The sequence below is a fragment of the Pseudochaenichthys georgianus genome, chromosome 14 (genome assembly GCF_902827115.2).
Source record: "Pseudochaenichthys georgianus chromosome 14, fPseGeo1.2, whole genome shotgun sequence".
Taxonomy (NCBI): domain Eukaryota; kingdom Metazoa; phylum Chordata; class Actinopteri; order Perciformes; family Channichthyidae; genus Pseudochaenichthys; species Pseudochaenichthys georgianus.
The window spans coordinates 37,579,697-37,598,926 of record NC_047516.1 but is presented as its reverse complement, the minus strand read 5'-3'; the positions used below and the strand labels follow the sequence as shown (position 1 = coordinate 37,598,926).

The window sequence follows — 19,230 nt, the reverse complement described above, 5'->3', positions numbered from 1 at the left end:
TGCTGAGGTTATTCAGAAACATAATAATAACTTGGACATACAGAAGGGTCTGTCTTTGAAATGTAAATCATTGGGAATCCAGTCAAAATAAATAGGAGCTTAATTCAGTTAAACTGCTGCCGTTATGTTACTTACGTTATTATTATTTTTTAAACTACTTCATTTAAGACTGCCAACTATTTGTTATTTGTTAATTACTACACAGCAATACGGTAAAAATAAGGGTGTAAAAAGTTGTATTATATATTAGCTCCAGTGCTTGAACGAATAACAATAAAAGTAAATTAAAATAGAAAAGTCAAATTGAGCATGATATTGAAAATAATGTTGACAATGATATTGAAAAAGTTATAAAAAGATAATACAATGTAATGTGTATCGGTATATACAAGATCGCTATCGATGATATTATTAGTCGATCCGTAACAAATGATGAGATGCTGGAGGGCAGACATTTGCCTGACATAAATTGTTATTTTTGTTTGTGTTTTGGTTAGACAAATGATTTAGATTTAACATTTATAATATCATCTAAAGAGTCATGATATTTTCATTATACTCAGGACGAGGCATGGCTAGCTGTTTGCTTTCAGTGTTGATGCTAAGCTAATAAAGGTATTCTGATTCCGAAGCTAAGCTAACCCTGTCCGGACTGACTGACACATGAGGGTGAGGCCCTTCTTCTCATCTCGTACTATATATGTGTGTGTGTGTGTGTGTGTGTGTGTGTGTGTGTGTGTGTGTGTGTGTGTGTGTGTGTGTGTGTGTGTGTGTGTGTGTGTGTGTGTGTGTGTGTGTGTGTGTGTGTGTGTGTGTGTGTGTGTGTGTGTGTGTGTGTGTGTGTGTGTGTGTGTGTGTGTGTGTGTGTGTGTTGTCCTCCTGTGTGTTGAAGCAATTCTTCCACCGCACACCACACAGTCCTCTTCTACTGTGCATGTTTAAACAGTTTTACATTCATTAACACTCCAACGAAAGGATGCACAGATCCGTATACAGTAAGGTGACCAGATTTTCAAAATTAAAACCGGGGACATTTTGAGTTTTTCTGTCAATATATATCATTAACATATCCAATTGTCTTCACTGTTAAAGAAAAAAGGGAGACAATTCTGGTTCAATGTAATTCGAACATTTGAACTGTTGGATACAAACAGAAGGAAGATAGCTCATACAGTATGAGACTTCAAAGTGCTTTTATTTTGAAACTGTACATCAGATTGTCCTGATTCTCTCTGAGTGACTAGATGGGGTCTCCTGCTATCACCCTGAAGTGAAATAAGACTTTGATACTGGATAGTTTTTGTTGTATTCTTATCTAAAAACAGAGGGATGATAGCTCATATATGAGACTTCAAAGGTCTTTTATTTTGAAACTCTACATCAGATTGTCCTGATTTTCTCTGATTGACTAGATGGGGTCTCCTGCTATCACCCTGAAGTGAAATAAGTATTTGATTGACTTCGAGTGACTCTTTGATTATGGACGGTTTCCATTAAATAATAATCTAAATATAGATGGACAATAGATCTAATTTGATATTTTAAACAGCATACATTTTAAATTGTGCTTCAGATTTCCGGGGACAGTCCCCGTTTGTATTGGCCTGTCCCCGGAAAACAGGGACGTCTGGTCACCCTAGTATACAGGCACTCCAATCAAGCAGCTAATAAAGTCATTAGCACTAATAATATCATATATTCTCTCTGCTGTGCTTGCTTTCCTGTGTTGGGATGGGGAAGGAGGAGAAGTGATCCAGAGACACACGCACACACACACACACACACACACACACACACACACACACACACACACACACACACACACACACACACACACACACACACACAAACACACACACATACACACACACACACACACTACGGAGCTGCTGCAGACATGGCTGCTCACATCAAAGGCGGCATGGATCTCAGAGGAGCTGATGGGACTTTACGGCAGCTCGCCTCAGGCCTGAGCGGGGGGGCCTGAGCGGGGGGGCCTGAGCGGGGGGGCCTGCCCCTCCTCGCACAGCAGTGGTAGAGACCTGCGGGGGGGGGCAGAGGAGCAGGGACACACCCACCATAGTCTGTGGTGTCATCACTACGGGACGGCTGCAGCAGGACAGCTCGTGTCTCTTTCCACTCAACAAATGTAGTAAGCTGTTGATTTGCTTCCTTCACCGGCTCGATTAAAAATGTCTGTATTTTGAATAATTGACTTCATAAATAGATAATACAAGCTCATTATAAGGATGCATCAATATTATAGTGATGCGCTGAGAGAGGAGTGAGGTGTTTTTTACTAGAGTGTTTGGTTTCACCCAGCAGTGATGTTCTTGCTTACTTTCTACACCTCAGAAGGTGGTGCCTTCAAGGGCTTCTACATGGCTAGTACACATATAATGTGGAACCAATGTCTGTCAGGCGATCTGTAAACATCCTAAAATAAGGGTGACAAAAGAGAAAAAACACAAAAGGCTTATCTACACAGTGTGAAAATGATCAGGGAACATTTCCCCATGCTTTTAATCAGAGCATGCTACACATTGTTCTGAAAGTACTTCAAGGCACTGATACTGCATGAGGATTCTTCTGAGAAATTCCACACTGCCTTCAATAAACAGGGGTGAAAGGAAGGGTGTGGCTCAGTGGCTAGTGTGCTGATCGTCGGATCAAGGGGGCACTGGTTCGAATCCCGCTGCAGTCAAACATTCCGCTGTGTCCCTGGACAAGACACTTCACCCCAGATTGTTCCTGTGGGGATTGCCCACAGTATTGAATATGTATGTAAGTCGCTTTGATAAAAGCATCTAACAAGTGACGTGTAATGTAATGTGAAAATTGAAATAACTGTTCATTTTTGGTGTTTATATCTGTACCTGACAATATGACTGAAGTTATTCATCCAAGCATCCATTCATTTGCTCACCCTAACAGAGTGGTAATCCCTATCCCAGAATGCACTGCACAGGTTGTGACTCAGAGAAATGTAATACATTCAAAGTACAGGAAATGAGGGTGCTCCTGCTCGCCTCTGATGAGTGAAAGAGAAAACATTTAAGCAGGCACCCTTCAAGTCTGATTTCCAGAAGCTTTTAAGTCATGGTTAGTTAGATGCAACATATTTAAGCAACACTTGTTTTTTAATTTGGGACAATTTGCCAAAGCCAGCGTGGGGATAAGGAGAACATATCATATTTCAAATGAAAAAGTGAAGGAAAACTTGAGGGCACAATGGTGCCATTACCAAACTAGACAACTAGTCACAATTATTTTTCAACAGGTAAAGGGATTACCAGTTGCAAGACAACATTTAGTTTCATGGTTCCATTGTTCACCCCAAACAGACCACTACACACATGAAGCCCTCATGGGAGATTGCACCGACCTGTAGACGGCCCTCTTGTCAGACTCCAGCTGGGCCTGGGGGTCGAGGGTCACGCTGACGGAGGCGTTTCCTGCTGCAGAGGCTGCTGGGATGTGGACCTGTGGGGTCTTAGTGTTCTGCTGAGTGGTGCCTGTCATCTGAGGATACAGAAAACCACACCAAAATGATTTAACCCTTCAACTTTTTTTTTCCACTGCTCACATTGTTTTCATGTTGATCTTTAGATTAAGAGTTTAAACTGAGTAGGGTGAAATAATGTTTGCGTCAGTCCTCAGTACGTAAGAAAAATAATTAGCCCCATACTGGTCACGAGGCTGTATGAAGACACTTCAGTGGATTGAGCTAAATGCTAACATTAGCATGCTAACATGCATACCGTTACCAAGCGCCACACATTCGGGTCAGTCACATGAACTCATTTGGGCCCAAAAATACTTTTTCACACTGATGTTCATTTGAAAAGAGACAACTGTGTAAATCAGACTATTGTATTTTACTTCTTTTTTTATTTGTATTAACTTCACAGTACGGAAAAACTTAAACAGCCCTGAGATGATTAGGGCAAAGGAAAATGTTAAAAAGACCCACAGAGAAACATTCAAGGTTCAAGGCTTTTAGTCTGCGGACATAGCTACAGTGTAGTTATGACGATGACAATCTTAGGGCACAGGCTCCTCCAGCAGTGCAACACAATAACACTGAAAAAAATAGTGCAAGTAAATAGTAAATACAAAAAGAAAAATAGTGAAATAAGAGTCTACAGGTTATTGGAATATGATATATTAGATAAATAATTTCTAAGTAGCAGCCAGATGAATGTTATGGTGTTTAATAGTCTTATGGCCTGTGGGATGAAACTGTCCCTGAGTCTGGTGGTCTTAGTCCTGATGCTGCGGTACCGCCTGCCAGAATGAACCGGACCTCACCTCCGACGCTGTATCAAGTTCTCCTTATAAATCCATGGCCATGACACAGCTAGCCTGTTATCATTTACCATGTCCCCCATCGTAAGTTAACATGCATTCATTTGTTACTTAACACTTAACAAAAGTACAATGGAGCCTGAGGGGGATCATTCGTTTGCAACTTGTTTGAATACTAAAGGTTAGGATAGCAGAGCATCTTTCATGGCGAGCCATCTATAGTCTGTGAGATATTTAAGTGACATGCTTCACGAACACCATCCGTTGTCTTCTTTATCCTTTTCCACCCCACTTTTGTCTCTCATTTGTTCTCTCTGAGGAAATGAGTCTTACAACCTCCACACATTTCTTGTTTTGAGTCGGTGGGCTGGGAGGAAGCTTCAAGTCTTAATCCCAGCACCAAATGGGAAATAAATTAGCTTCTTCACACTTAACTAGCTCTGATTTGCATTTACCGAGCACACAGACTGCAACTCGGAGCTCTCCCATGGCACTAATCCTCTGGGCGAACCGGCAGAGGTGGTGTGGACGAGGGGGGGGGGGGGGCGGATGCCACAGCCTCATCCTGCCACAGGTACATTCAGCTCGCTGGCCTGTGGGGGGCATCACGTGTGTATTTAACACTGCACGCTGGGCCCGACCTCCTATTCTCACACTTTGACATACTGTAGGTATCACTTATGTCTTCATTATGAAATATAATTCAACCTCAGAAATCATTGTTATATTCCTATAGAGACTTACACTTGGGATCTGTGAGGCCTGCGCTGCAGAACAAGGTTACACACAATGGATGTTCATTTGCTCTGTGAGTTAACAATGGGTTTACACAGCAGCAAACCTCACAGGGAGTCATCTATTTGCATTTCTGTTATTGGTGTTTTATTTATTAACAATATTTCAACACATTAATCATTAGTTAATGTGAAAGAAGTGGGTGTTAACAGAACCCAAAGGGAAAACTATGAGTTGTATTTGTTTTGATGTCAGAATGAAAAGAATGATACAAAAAATGAATAATAATAATTTAACAAAATAACAAGTACCTACCGGTACTATGAAACATTGGGCGATATTTTTATGCTATACTGATCATGAAGAAATGTAATATTTAAGGTAATGCCTGTACAAATATATAAATATATGACTAAATAGGTCATTATTTATAAGGTTTAAACACTACATGCTAATCAGCCTAAACGTTTGAATTGTCCCTAACATAAAATTCATAAATGGATTAATCTGATTGGCGCACAATATGAACAGAGCACAGATTACACAAATACAAACATCTAAACAATGAATGACCCTGAGGAATAGCTTTGTGGGCCTTTCCCATTTCTTTACTCTGGAGATTGAGTTGGTGTTCAAGCAGTGATGTGCAGTCTGACGAAGCTCTGACCTGTTGGCTCTCCTGGTACGATGGTGGAGGAACGCTCTGGGTGGCCATCATTGTCACTGCAGGTGCTGGAGACACATTTTGCATCATGGGATAGCTTTACATTTAGACTGTGAAAGAAACAGAAGGACACATACATTCAGTGTATAGAAATAAAGGAATGATTGTTATTTCTATCTCAGCAGCAGCAGCCAGCAGGTGCTTCTATGATTCAATGATGTGATTCTCACGCTACGTCTCACTCCTGCCTCTCACACTTCTCACCCTTCTCCATTAGCTCATCTCTTGTTCCTGACTCCCCTCAGCCCCCTCAGCATGCATTGCAGAGCAGGCTGTCAGCCGCATGATGTATTAATACTGAGTGATCTGACAATGCTACCAAGCAGAAAGAAAAGAGAGCAACGCAGACTCCATCATGTGAGCCTTTTACAGAAATACTGTCCATCCCAGCAGGTTCATAATGACACGCAAACACACCGACTGCTTGTTTACCAACCACAGACCGCTATGCTTGTTTACTAATTACAGTATAGCTGGCTTTAAAGCAGTGCATTCTGGAGGAGTCGCCTTGGTCCTCTCTGTGTGTTGTTGTGCTGCTGTCTCCGAGCCAATCAAGAGGGCTAATTAGGGCTCTTGTTGGCGGGCTAATTGCTATTGGCCGGGACCCCACAGGGCTGAGGGCGGTACCCTGTGGAACACCGCTGTAACCCCCCCCCCCCCCACACATGCACACACACACGCACACACACACACACACACACACACACACACACACACACACACACACCCTACCGCAGCAATTAGGCTCAGCAGGTGCTCCCTCCTGAAGCTACATATAACCTATGTGTACACACTGCATGAAGATGTCCTGTAAGTCACCAGTTTGACCTGAGGGGGGAACGGCTGCTTAGATAAATATGAGGGTACACTTTATCAAAGCTTTCTAACCGTACTGCTTTATCCAATATAAAAGCTCTAACTGTAAGCCTGGACAAACGGATGCATACAGACACTGTAAGGTTCAATATAGCGCTTTAATGGACTTCAACATTCCTTTAAAACCAGGATGCTTGCTGAATATCTCGAGCCACTGGGGAAATATATTTGTAATAATCACAGCCAGAATATGAAAGGATCATGCGAATACTATAAATGGAAATACAAACTGACATCATAACAAATGTAAATATACCATAAATGGGCTAACTATACATGTGTTAATGAATACCCCAGACCCACTGCATAGGAATATTACAGGGACATTAATGAGCGTCTAATTCTGGCATAAAGGAACTCTTACGCTGCAATCAGCTCCTCCTGTCGTTTCACTCATCTGCGAGCTGAGCCCTGATTTATCAAATCAGAAGTCTCTGTCCAGGTTCTGACAGGAAGAGATGTGAGCAGCTGATCGGACAATACAAATCACCAAGCTTCCCGCCACTGAGAGCCAGACTCAATGTCTCAGACCTCTCCGTCAGACACAAGACAACTGGCTGAGAGCGTCTCCATCGGAGAGGAATGCACCGCTGCTGCCACCGTGTTGGTGTGAAGGATGGCTGTGTTTCATTGACACTTCGTCATTTGGCGTTTTAGTCACAAATCTGCATGTTTTATCTTGTCTGCGTGAACACATATACTGTGTGTGTGCTGTGTATGCATGTGTGTGTGCTGTGTATGCATGTGTGTGTGCTGTGTATGCATGTGTGTGTGCTGTGTATGCATGTGTATGTGTGTGTAGAAATGTATTTCATTTGACTTAATTTCCTCCCATGTTTGTAGTTAGTGCAGCACTAGATGTTTGCAGTGTGTGTGTGCCGTGTGTGTGTCTCTGCGAGTCATCTTGTGTACTGATTGCGCCTCCTGGTTTCTCTTCTCATTCCAACTGGTATCAGCTGAAATGCATCTTCTCTGTTATCAGTGCTCATTTTAATTGCAAATGCAGTCAGCGTGATAATGATTGAATGGAAAATTGCACATTAATTGATGAGACTAAAGATAAAGCAATTCCAATTACTGCAGTATTTTAGGCAGCCTCTCAAGTCCCGCCATCCCTCTAAGGAACGGGCCACCAAACGCCAAATATGAGCAGGCAATTGTGCATCCATAAATGACAAATATGCGTACAAAAACATGCCATGCAATGTTTGCTACAGCATGAAAGTACACAGCAAAAACACCAACAAACAAGAAGATCGTGTTTCAACAGTCAGATAAAAAACTCACACAAGCAGACAATCTGATCAAACTAAAAGTCAAACTCTCTACCACAAAAGAGACGATAATCATGTGGAGCTACTCTCTCTGAACTCGCCATAGGTTTACTGTAACACAGTAAGTCATAATAATAATAATAATAATAATTCATTTTGAGGACAAACGACATGTTTGATCCTCAACAAAGGCCTTTGAATTATTACAGACTTCATAATGCAATCAATTGAAAAGTGCCTGTAGTCACAATCAAAATTCAAAAGCAAGCATAAAATAGAAAATGAGAAGTAGGCATAAAATTATTCCAACAAACATCAAAGGGTTTTGAATTTGGATTGGAGCAGTTGTACCCTTTCATCGGATGCTGTGCAGCGAGACAAGCTTCTATTCAGCATTCCATTTCCAACAATCCTCAGACAGACCGGGCCTCTGCTGCGTCGCTGTAAGGTGAGCCTGTGGCGTGGCTGCAGCTACACCCCGCTTACCACCGCATTGAAAACAAATGTGATCACGGTATGAAAGGTGCATTTATTGTACAGGGTTGAACTTATATCAAATGTGGAATAGGAATGCTTCCTGCTGCAAAACCGAAGCGACATAAAACCTGATCTGCCATGTGGTTCCAACACAAGACGTGTCACAGAGAACATTTCTTGCACTCCGGATTGTGACCTGGCAGGGGTTTTGCAACGGATGATTAAAAGCAAACGTGTGGTGTACAAAGACGTGACTCTCTCTCTTGTCAAACTCCAAACCTGAAATAACCATGTTGGTGAAGTAGATGGTTGATGTCACTGTAATCTGATTTGAGCTTTGCTCTCTCTCTCCTACCAAAGGATGGGGAAGAGGTACCGCTTCATGCAAGCAACTCGTAGGCTGTACAGCAATACGTCAAGCTAAATGCTAACATCGGCATAATAGAATGCTAATGTTTAGTGAGTTTAAGTGCCTAGCTGTATGCTAATGCATACAGCTGAGGATGTTGGTAATGTCAGTAGGAAGTTTGGTCATTGATTGCCAATAACGCCAATACATTTTGCTTCATTTTTTTATTTAAAGGTCACCTATCATGCTATTTGTAGGCAATGGCATAGGTCTCAGATATATACAAATATATAAAACACATGTGTTTTGCTCAAAATACCAAACAGATCACCCATTCTAGCCATGCCTCATATCTCTCCATTTCACTTCCTGTTTCAAAAGTGCTGATTTGGGGTATAGAGCTGAGCTCATTCTACCGGCAGCTACTGCGGTGATGAAACGCCATATCATGGATTATCAAGGATTATCTCTGAAACAGTCTGGAGCTCAAAGGCTTTCTCTCTTGCCGGTTATACCACAGGGTGAGTTCCTTTTTATTTCCTGCTTCTTCACACACATGCTCTCCAGCACAGGTTAGCTCTGAGTGTTAGCGATGCTAATGTAAACATGCACCGACCATATTATGTCCAAAACAGTCGGGCATTGTTTCTGATAGCAACGTTTCTGATAGGGCCGTTGGTGTAAAGCCAGCCTACATTTCCGATATTACGTCATATCGGACACAAATCTGGATCAGCTCCGTTGTAGCCCCATTTTTAGAGATTTGGGTACGGAGGAAAAGAGAGAGGGTTTATTTTCTGACGCTGTGTGAGTTCCCTGACACACCGGGGACACATATTCATGTGTAAAATACATCAGAAAGTGCATTTTTGCATCATAGGTCTCCTTTACATCATCCTCATCATCACATGTTACTTATTAGACGCTTTTATCCAAGCTTTTATCCAAGCTTTCCAAGAGTAATACATGAATGAAAACAGAAACAGTGTATCACAGCTTTAAACTCAATGGAAGATGTTGTAGAAATGATGGCAGATTAAAGCAACCATCTGATACCTGATCTGATATAACACACATGCATGAGGGAGAGAACGATCGCGGTGGTGGCGAAGTCCATAGGGACTTGGCTTGGCAACTGGAAGGTCACCAGTTCAAGTCCCGGCAAGACCAAGTGCTACCGAGGTGTCCCTGAGCAAGGCACCGTTCCCTACACTGCTCCCCGGGTTGCTGTTCATAATGGCAGCCCACTGCTCCTAACACTAGGATGGGTCAACTGCAGAGAAACCGTTTTGTTGCATAGGCCTACTGTGCAATGACAATACCAGCAGCAAAAGCCTCTCTGGGATAAAAGGAGCCAACAAGCTGTCATGTGCACACCCTCCCGTCAAAATCTCATTTCATCTGCCCTGTTTGAGGTTGTTGGTGAAGAGGTTGACCTGCAAATGCAATGAATAACATTTGGAAGTGGGTATGTCACCTTGGTCAGATATTATGCATCTTGAAAGCCATGCAAGAGAGGACGATGATTAAATAAATCAGGTGTTTTTGAATATGAGTAGGATCTAATCATGGCCTTATTGTCAGGCCTGATTTACAATGCAAACACCGAGAGGAGAGGCCTTGATGCCGTCGAGTAAAATGGTGGAGGGAAGGGTGGAATGGTAATGAGAATAGAGCAGGGGAGGAGGGGCCCTGTGTACACACTTGTGGTCAGACTCAACACAACACAGACATCTGAAAAACACAGAGCGCAAGCACCCCCCCCCCCCCCCCCCTCACACAGGAGTGAGCATGCATGCAAACATATGCATTTTAACGAACAAATGCCAACATTAAACACAGAGATAGCAAAGCTTCAACCAGTGTAGTCCTGAGGGCAATATCACTCACTGCCTCTCGCTGTAATGCACACGCACACACACACACACACACACACACACACACACACACACACACACACACACACACACACACACACACACACACACACACACACATACACACACACACACACACACACACACACACACACACTCAGAGGCGCAAGTGCATACACAGCCCGAGGCAAATATAGTCTCACTAGTGGTCTAAGGGCTACAAATCCCCGTCAGGCCAAGTCCACACTCCCACACCACCTCATTAACCTGAGCCGGCAGCCCCCCTCCCCCCCACACCCAGCCTCCAACACCCTGCTCCTCACACTTACAATTCATACAAGTATCATTTATTCACCAGCGCTTGTTTATTGGACTCATCCCACCAGATGGATAAGGAATGGATGTGAAGCCTGGTGAAGGACACCTCAACATTATGGTGGAGCTAGTAACTCTGAGTGCAGCCACATCATGGAAGGACAGGCAGTGCTTCGTGGCGGTTGTTTGAAAGGTTTTGTGTCAAGAACAAAAAAAATAAGCATGTTGGTGAGATAGCTGGTTGATGTGCTGTGACGTTATGAGTCGTATAGTGCTCTTGAACACAGCTCAATTCACTCGAATGGGGGATAAATGAATTGAAAGTATATGCAAGAAACAGAAAAGAGTAAACGCTTTATGCTAGCAGCTCTGTGAGGCTGCACAGTAGCTAAATGCTAACATCAGCATGCTAAAATGCATTTTTAGAAAGTTCAACAGCTGTCATATCTGAGTTCATTACATTAGCATACTGACAATGTTGGTAATAATATTTTTGCTTAATTTCGTTTAATGTTGTAATAGAGCATGCATAGCCTATCACAACAACACACTCTCACTCCCTAAGCGTCCAATAGCGACGTTTGGTCAGTGTCCGTGGCGTCCAATTGTGACGCTCCTAGGCTCCTTCAGCGTCATAAAGGAACGCAAATAGCTTTCAACTGATTGCAATGTATTCCCATCTGCGTCGGGATTTGACGCTCATGGAAGCACGGCATTCGTTTATGCCGGCTGCCCTTAAAGGCAATGTGAGCGTCCATTCCCATTGGATAACGGAGAATTGTACACCCGGAAGTAAGTACTCCTCTTACTGTCGATTGATTTTACAGTGATATCTGCACTACTCATCGACTAAAAAACACCAGATTATCCTTGTTAATTACACAACATTGATTGGCTTAAATTGTGTGCAATGCTTTTGTATTGTTCCCCTTCGATTCGGAGAAACAAATATTTGTTCTGAGTAAAGGATGGCAGAAGACACTACACTACCCAGAATCCCCAGCTATCGTTTGGACTACGCCATGTGCTCTGTTTGACAAACCCCGTGATAGTCCTCAAGCTCTGTGATTGGAGAGTGTGCTCCGAGGGTTAAGCCGATTCTCGAACAGCACTTGAAATGGGATGGAACCACGGCAGACTGTCCAAAACTGGATTTGAACGGGTCCACCGCGTCCCCCCTCCCCCACCCCGTCCCCAGAACTACACATGCTGGCTATTCTGTTTCGCAACATGCTCTATGGCATGTCTCTACTGGGAGTTGTAGTTTTAAAAGACGTTTTCGTATTTCCCATAATAAGAAGTTGCCAGTATTAAACTGTGTACATCCCTGGAGGTTTAGGGGATAGGAAACACTCACATTTAAAACATATAATTAATAAATGGGTGAAAATTGCTTGTGCCCTTTATGGGCAGTATTATTATATATACCCACATGCCAGCTAAGGTCAGAAGAGCTTTATTTAACAGCTGGTCTTATGTTTGTGACCCCTGTGATAACATTACATTACATTCATTGATAAGCCTGAAACATGCACTTGTCAAGGTTCAGAGGCATATTTTGAAAATATGTAGCCATCGATCAGCTTAAGATAAGATATACTTTATTGATCCCAAGTTGGAACATTTGCGTTACATCAGCATGTGTAACAGTTAAATATGCAGTTCTGTTTATTTGAAAATCATTTAGTATAATCACACAAATTCTGTGTTTTATATTCAACAATTCTGTGTTCTTTATTTATTGATTGTTCAATACCTGACAAGGCCGGAGATGAAATATCTACATACATCTTATAAGAGTATAATACATTATGTATAATATCAGTTAAAATAAGTGCTTCAACATAGTTAACATTGCTGGAGGTATGCACAAATATTGATAGATGTCTTGTAATGCACTATTGAGGAACCTGCGACCCAAGTTTTTCATTCAATGCAGAACTACACCACAGTTGTGTAGGCCTATATGATATGTCAATAAACCTTAGAACATCTTGAAATCTTGAAAGGGATGTGCAAAATAGTCATTATATACAGTCTTTAATTAACTATTAGTAGAGAATAACGAGTAATGAATATACTTTATAGAGATCGTATTAATATCTAATAATAAAAATAATTAAATTCAATAACATGCTTTAACCACCAGGTGTCCCTTTATATCAGCTGTGCACCTTTATGGTGTAAATACAGCCCATCTACCAATTGGATCAAATATAAAAGTGAGCCGAATTAGTGTTGATACTGCAAGGAGACGTATTGTGTGAAAAGAAATGTAAGATGTTGTTTAATGGCTGATATATTTATGATCCACGTCACGTTTTCAGTTCCTCATGTTTGTCTTCTCATCAGGGCTCTATAAATACAGAACTACGGCAGATATGTAATATTTAATGCAGCCGAACCGTGTATTACAATGCCGTTATGTGATGACTTTCAAAGAGAAAAGCAAGCACACTTGGAATAAGGTATTATTATTATTTTGGTCTGTTTCCGGTATTTGTTAATGACGGTGTGCTCTGAGATGTGAGACTGGAATTGTACAGGGGGAAATAACGTAGGCTATCTTTAGATGCGGATTTTGTTAAACTAATATGTTTAGGCTGTGGACCAACACTATACATTGACGGGGAAGGGGGTAGCAATAAAGATAACACCATTAAACAGTTACACAACATAACAGAAATAATATCGAGAGCAGCGTCCCTAGCAACCACCTTGGTAACAATGAAAACGTTGCGATTTCCCGAAGTAATCTTCGTAATAACTAGCAAACTAAAGATCATGTACATCCACTGCACACATAATCTGAAATAACAACTAATATTTCTCGCATCAAATGACATCAAAACGCATTTTAATGGCCAAACTAACTTTAAAATAGGCATTTTCCACCGAGAATAAAACGAAGTTCGGCCATATTTTCTTTTTCTGCAGGGAGAAATTTGAAGATCACGTGACATAGACGCCAGCCATCGGAATGAATGGTGAAAAAAACGGGGTTTGTCAAACCGAGCACATGGTGTAGTCCAAACGATAGCTGGGGATTCTGGGTAGTGTAGTGTATTCTGCCATCCTTTACTCAGAAAAAATATTTGTTTCTCCGAATCGAAGGGGAAAAATACAAAAGCATTGCACACAATTTAAACCAATCAATGTTGTGTAATTAACAAGGATAATCTGGTGTTTTTTAGTCGATGAGTAGTGCAGATATCACTGTAAAATCAATCGACAGTAAGAGGAATACTTACTTCCGGGTGTACAATTCCCCGTTATCCAATGGGAATGGACGCTCACATTGCCTTTAAGGGCAGCCGACACAAACGAATGCCATGCTTCCATGAGCGTCAAATCCCGACGCAGATGGGAATACATTGCAATCAGTTGAAAGCTATTTGCGTTCCTTTATGACGCTGAAGGAGCCTAGGAGCGTCACAATTGGACGCCACGGACACTGACCAAACGTCGCTATTGGACGCTTAGGGAGTGAGAGTGTGTTGATCACAAAGCAGAAAAGCAATGGGATTGGATAAGTGCAGTGGACCTTGAGAAAATCACCCCCCATAACATCTTCAACCTCCAGGCCAGACCTGCCGGAGCCAAGGCCGCCCAGTGAGCGCCCGGGAAAAGAGTGAGGATGTTCCGGAGCAAAGCTAACCCAGCTAGCACGTAAAGACGTTTCCACTACCCAACCTGCTGTCTGGTTGCAGGAAATTAAGATTAATAACATTAGAGTCTTACCCAGCAACTGTTGCTGTGCATGTACACATTGTCTGGATTAAGTATCTGCCATTGAAAGGCGAGCCGCAGCACAGAGTGCAGAGTCCGTTGTTTGGAAGGTGTTGTGTCGAGGGTCAAAGTAGAGAAATGTGATGTGATACCTCTGCAGTGTTCTAGAAGTGCATTAGTACACTGTGAAAATTCAACATGTTGCCAAGTATATTTGTCTCATGTCTAGTCAGCATATGTCTTTACACTTGATATAAGACATAATAACTTAAGAAGAAACAATGCAGTGAGATATAGGCTTTGGTTTTAGACAATGCATCTTAAGTATCTTGTTAAGCCAGAGACTCTTGTTTCTTTGTATATCAGATAAACAAATGCTGCTGTGACTTGTTTTCAGAAAACACATTTCTTTTGGAAAATCACCGACTAACATGAGAACACAGAAAACATTTCTGGCTTATTTTGTAACACAACATTTCCTGATTTTGGTCAAATATAGTTCAAAGTAATCTTTCCTAGCTAATTACAATCATCTTAGTATCCCATCTTATTTCATGAAATCTTACCAAGCTAATCTCCACTTGTTCTATAGCAGATTGTTTTACTTCTTTTCAAGCGAACACACCTTGTTTTTCTTATTTTTATTTTTTACTTTAGCAGAAAGGGCCTGTTGCTAAAATAGTACAAAGGAGAAGTAAGAGCTTCTATAATCTGTTGTCACATTTGGCAGAGAAAGTACCGATTTACAATATGGCAATAGAGCGTGGGGAAATACATACAAAAAGAATCACCAGCTACAAAGAGTCACCTACAAAGAAATTGCAATGATCAGAATCTGTTCTCGTCCCACGAATGTAAACCCTAAACCTACATTCAGCTTATCGCAGCTCCGTGGAATAAACTGATTTAAAAATACAAATAAAACTCATTCTCTGCATCCTCATTGTAAACATGATGCTCCTTGTCCTTTGCTGTGCTGCTATTCTCACGCACAGCGCTGACTTTACTCAAATGATTCCTTCCACTTGTCCTTATCAATTTCCAATGACATTTTGGACTTGAATTTAAATCCATAACCTTTCCCGATTATTCTTTCACACTGAACTTCTTAATGAACGCCCTTCACATATTCAAATATGCCCCACAGCCATAATGAAGACACACGGAATCTCCCGGGTACGCCAGTTTGCAAGATGCATCGCTTCGTGCTGCTGACAATAGCATCAGTGCTCCAATCCGACTGCATTCTTGTTTTCTTTGTAGTTATGCAAATGTTTGTTTGGATATTACCCATTCCGGTCTGATTGTGTTCCTTCCTGCTTTAAAAAAATAGATTAAAGTCTCAAGTCAAATGGATAGTGGTAAAACTAGAGTACAGTGGAATTATTTTGTAATTCCCCAAGGACAAGTGGTTTGCATGCAAATAACTTCATTAGCATAGCCCTTCTTATAATGAGGTGAGATTTGTTTCTTACGAGGCTGAACATTTAACACAAAGTTAAAAGGAATGTTCTGGCTGCAGGTAAATAATTGTTCCATCTTTAATCATCTGGATCAAAGGGTACCTGAGTTTCAACCTTTTCTGATGACAAAGAAAAAGGAATGAAGTTAATATGAATATTTCTATAATATTACATTAAAATATAAAAAAACATCGAAAACAATAGAATAGCATATTGATTATGTTCCTTTTTAAATTACCTTTGAATTCGAACTCATGTACTTTCCATATGGGAAAGAATTTGAATAAAAGTTGTTTTCTTCGTCCACTGAAATCCGGATTTTAGAGATATTTTCTAGAATTATTTGGATCATGTCACATCAACAGTTACACATGTTAAACTGCTTCTTAATCAATCTGGCACATGCATTGGATTGGATAACTACGATGAAGACAGCATTAAATAAAGTACAATATCAGATGGATAGGGAAAGGTTATGCATCCTACACAATGAACCCACAAATTAAATTAGCAGGATTTGTTTATATGATTGATGTCTGTGTCAAATTAGTTTTACAATAATCCTAATTTAAGATACTTTGATGAAAGTGTATTCATAAGGACGTCGCTGTATTCTAGCAGCACCATATGTGGATCTGGTCACAGCTTGTAATAACAACAGAAAAGAGGGAGGAGGATCCATCTAAAGTTCACAACTATCGATAGAAGTTAGTCAAATGTTCTCCTGAAGTCATGCTCTGTGACGCCAGGGAGACCACGTTTACTGTAAAGTCAAATGCTACAACATCCTTGTGTGCACTTGTTAGCGTTAAACCAGCTTCCCATTGGCTGCAGCTCAGATACGCCACTGTTGTGTGTCCTCCCAGTAGGTTACATTATACTGCTCAATTCTCCTAAAACAAGAACATGGAAATGGAAATGATCACCTGGATATACAACATCTGGCAAACATGGCACATGCGACCAAACGGACCTGCTTCAGTGAGCCTATTTTAGTTTCAGCTTTGTCGTGGATACATTTAAACAAACTGGCGCTGCATCATTTCCTAAAACAGACACACCATGCAGGCACAACACACGCACACTCCTTGAAAGCGGGTCGGTGGGTAGGTGGGTGGAGAGTGCCGACATTGCACTTTTTTCATGTTGTCAACAAATCCAATAGAAATACAAAAAATAAACAATTAATGTAGGCTATCTTCTAACGAGGACTGCGTGTATGAAAAGCCTATACGTATCCTATTCCTCAGAGCCATAGAGCTCCATGGATACATACAGATGGTCAACAACCTCAATGTGAATCACTGTTGGAACTGCAGTTCAGCATGCTAACATAACATGCTAACATATTGATGTTAAGCATGGATACTTTTTAAAGTGCCAATAATAAAATGTTTGAATTAACTAATCATTATGAAATACATGTTGATTGCACAATGTAATGAAGTATAATGACACCATTGTAGTGTGTTTAAAATAGTTCCCTGTAAGCCTCTCGACAATGCAACTCTGTCTACCTCTGGTTTCTAATCAGCCTTTATCCAATAAAAGCCCGACACTATACACGGGTTCACACGGGAGAGAATTTCACAAAGAGGCAACCCAACAGAATATCTTACAATATCCTGCGTGGAACACCTACAACTTGAACTGTAGAAACATACCGGTTTGTTCCACTGAGCTAGATCAAATAGAAACAACAAACCTGCCACTTGTTGGTTAAAAACTACCGCGGGTATTACTGCCTGTATTGTAGCACTGAGATTGGGTTTCTAGGCCTTTGGGATTCTAACGGTTATTTATTAATTAGGATAGTAACATCATCCAGGCTGCTAGCAGTAGAAATGTTGCATATTTACAAGAAGATCAATCTACTAGTTCATATTAACATACATGGACAAACAATGTGTCATATCACCATGTTGACTGTGCACTTAAGAAACAAATCTTTGTGACAGCAAGTGCAACAACAAAAATAAAGTCATCTGAATACAGACAGGAGGAGAACGTTTTTTCTTTCCACTTTAACATTTTCACCATCTTAGTTTGGCACTTAAAGATGGGGTAGGTAAGTTTCAGAAAACGGCTCGAGATACACTTTTTGTTATATTCCATGGAATGCTCTTAACATCCCGATAGCAATGAATATCTGAAGTGCTTTGACAAAAAATCCATAAAAAAATGTCATCTGTAGAAGCCGTAATACTGTAAAAAGTACAACCAATCGATTGGATGGCCTACCTGCCTGTCAGCCTTCCATCGGGGCACAAACTTATCTCGTGCCCTCATTGGTCATGTGCGCGTTCGTGTGTGTTGGGGGAGGGGCTCTGTGAGGAAGTGGCAGATTTTCTCCGGTTGTGTATTTTCAAATTCTAGCGATCTCGAGCCGGTTTCTCAAACTTACCTACCCCACCTTTAATCAAACTAAAACTTTATAATTAGCATCAAAATCAGCTAAGGCTGGGAACGTCATTCGTATAGTATTTGGTCATGAACCAATATTTGGGTTTGGACCACAGCAGTGGACTGATCAACTTCCTATCATATCTACCACAGTCTAGCGCTGTGTGCTTTATTGAGAGATGGACCGACACATTATTGGTTTGGTGTTTCATGAGAAACATTAACACTAAGAAAATATAAAATGTTGCAATTTTTTTTCTGATGGAGTCTATTATAGGTAGGTATGGGTATTGTTAGGATTTTATCGATACCGATACTGCTTATCGATACCGGTATTTTTCTATACTCTTATCAATACTTTTCAATAATTTGGTGCTCAAAATTATAGACATGATTACAAGATGTGAAGATTAAACAACAGTCATTTTATTGTAATGTATTTGTATTTATTATTTAATGTAACTTTTTCAATGTCATATGCAAGAAATAAAATCAATGTTTATATGGGGTAATTTAAATTAAATACACTGTTTTAATTTAAAGCTGTTTTATTCTGAAAACCGGAAATTAAATACACAGTTTTTTTGCATGCTGACAGGCCGAGAGATACTCTTATCAGTCCCTCTGAAAGGGCATGAAGTTCCAAGCTGAGCCACGAGATTTGGCACAAGAGCAAAGTGTGGGACATGAGAGCAGAATC

The 19,230-nt window shown here is 40.9% G+C and overlaps 1 protein-coding gene across 7 annotated transcripts in view; it reads right to left on the bottom strand.

The window, feature by feature from the left end:
• The window catches only part of pknox2 (pbx/knotted 1 homeobox 2), a 155,235-nt gene that overhangs the window by 79,934 nt on the left and 56,071 nt on the right, over positions 1 to 19,230 (bottom strand). For 5 of the 7 annotated variants that reach the window (XM_034099754.2, XM_034099755.2, XM_034099756.2 and 2 more), the window contains exons 2-3: positions 5,711 to 5,817; positions 3,386 to 3,522 (exon numbers count right to left, since the gene is read on the bottom strand). In XM_034099754.2, coding sequence (XP_033955645.1) covers positions 3,386 to 3,522; positions 5,711 to 5,797 — 224 coding nt within the window. In that variant the 5' untranslated portion in view covers positions 5,798 to 5,817. Of the gene's footprint in view, positions 1 to 3,385; positions 3,523 to 4,763; positions 4,852 to 5,710; positions 5,818 to 8,268; positions 8,290 to 19,230 lie in introns of those variants that run through there. The other 2 variants (XM_034099758.2, XM_034099761.1) reach the window with 2 other exon arrangements.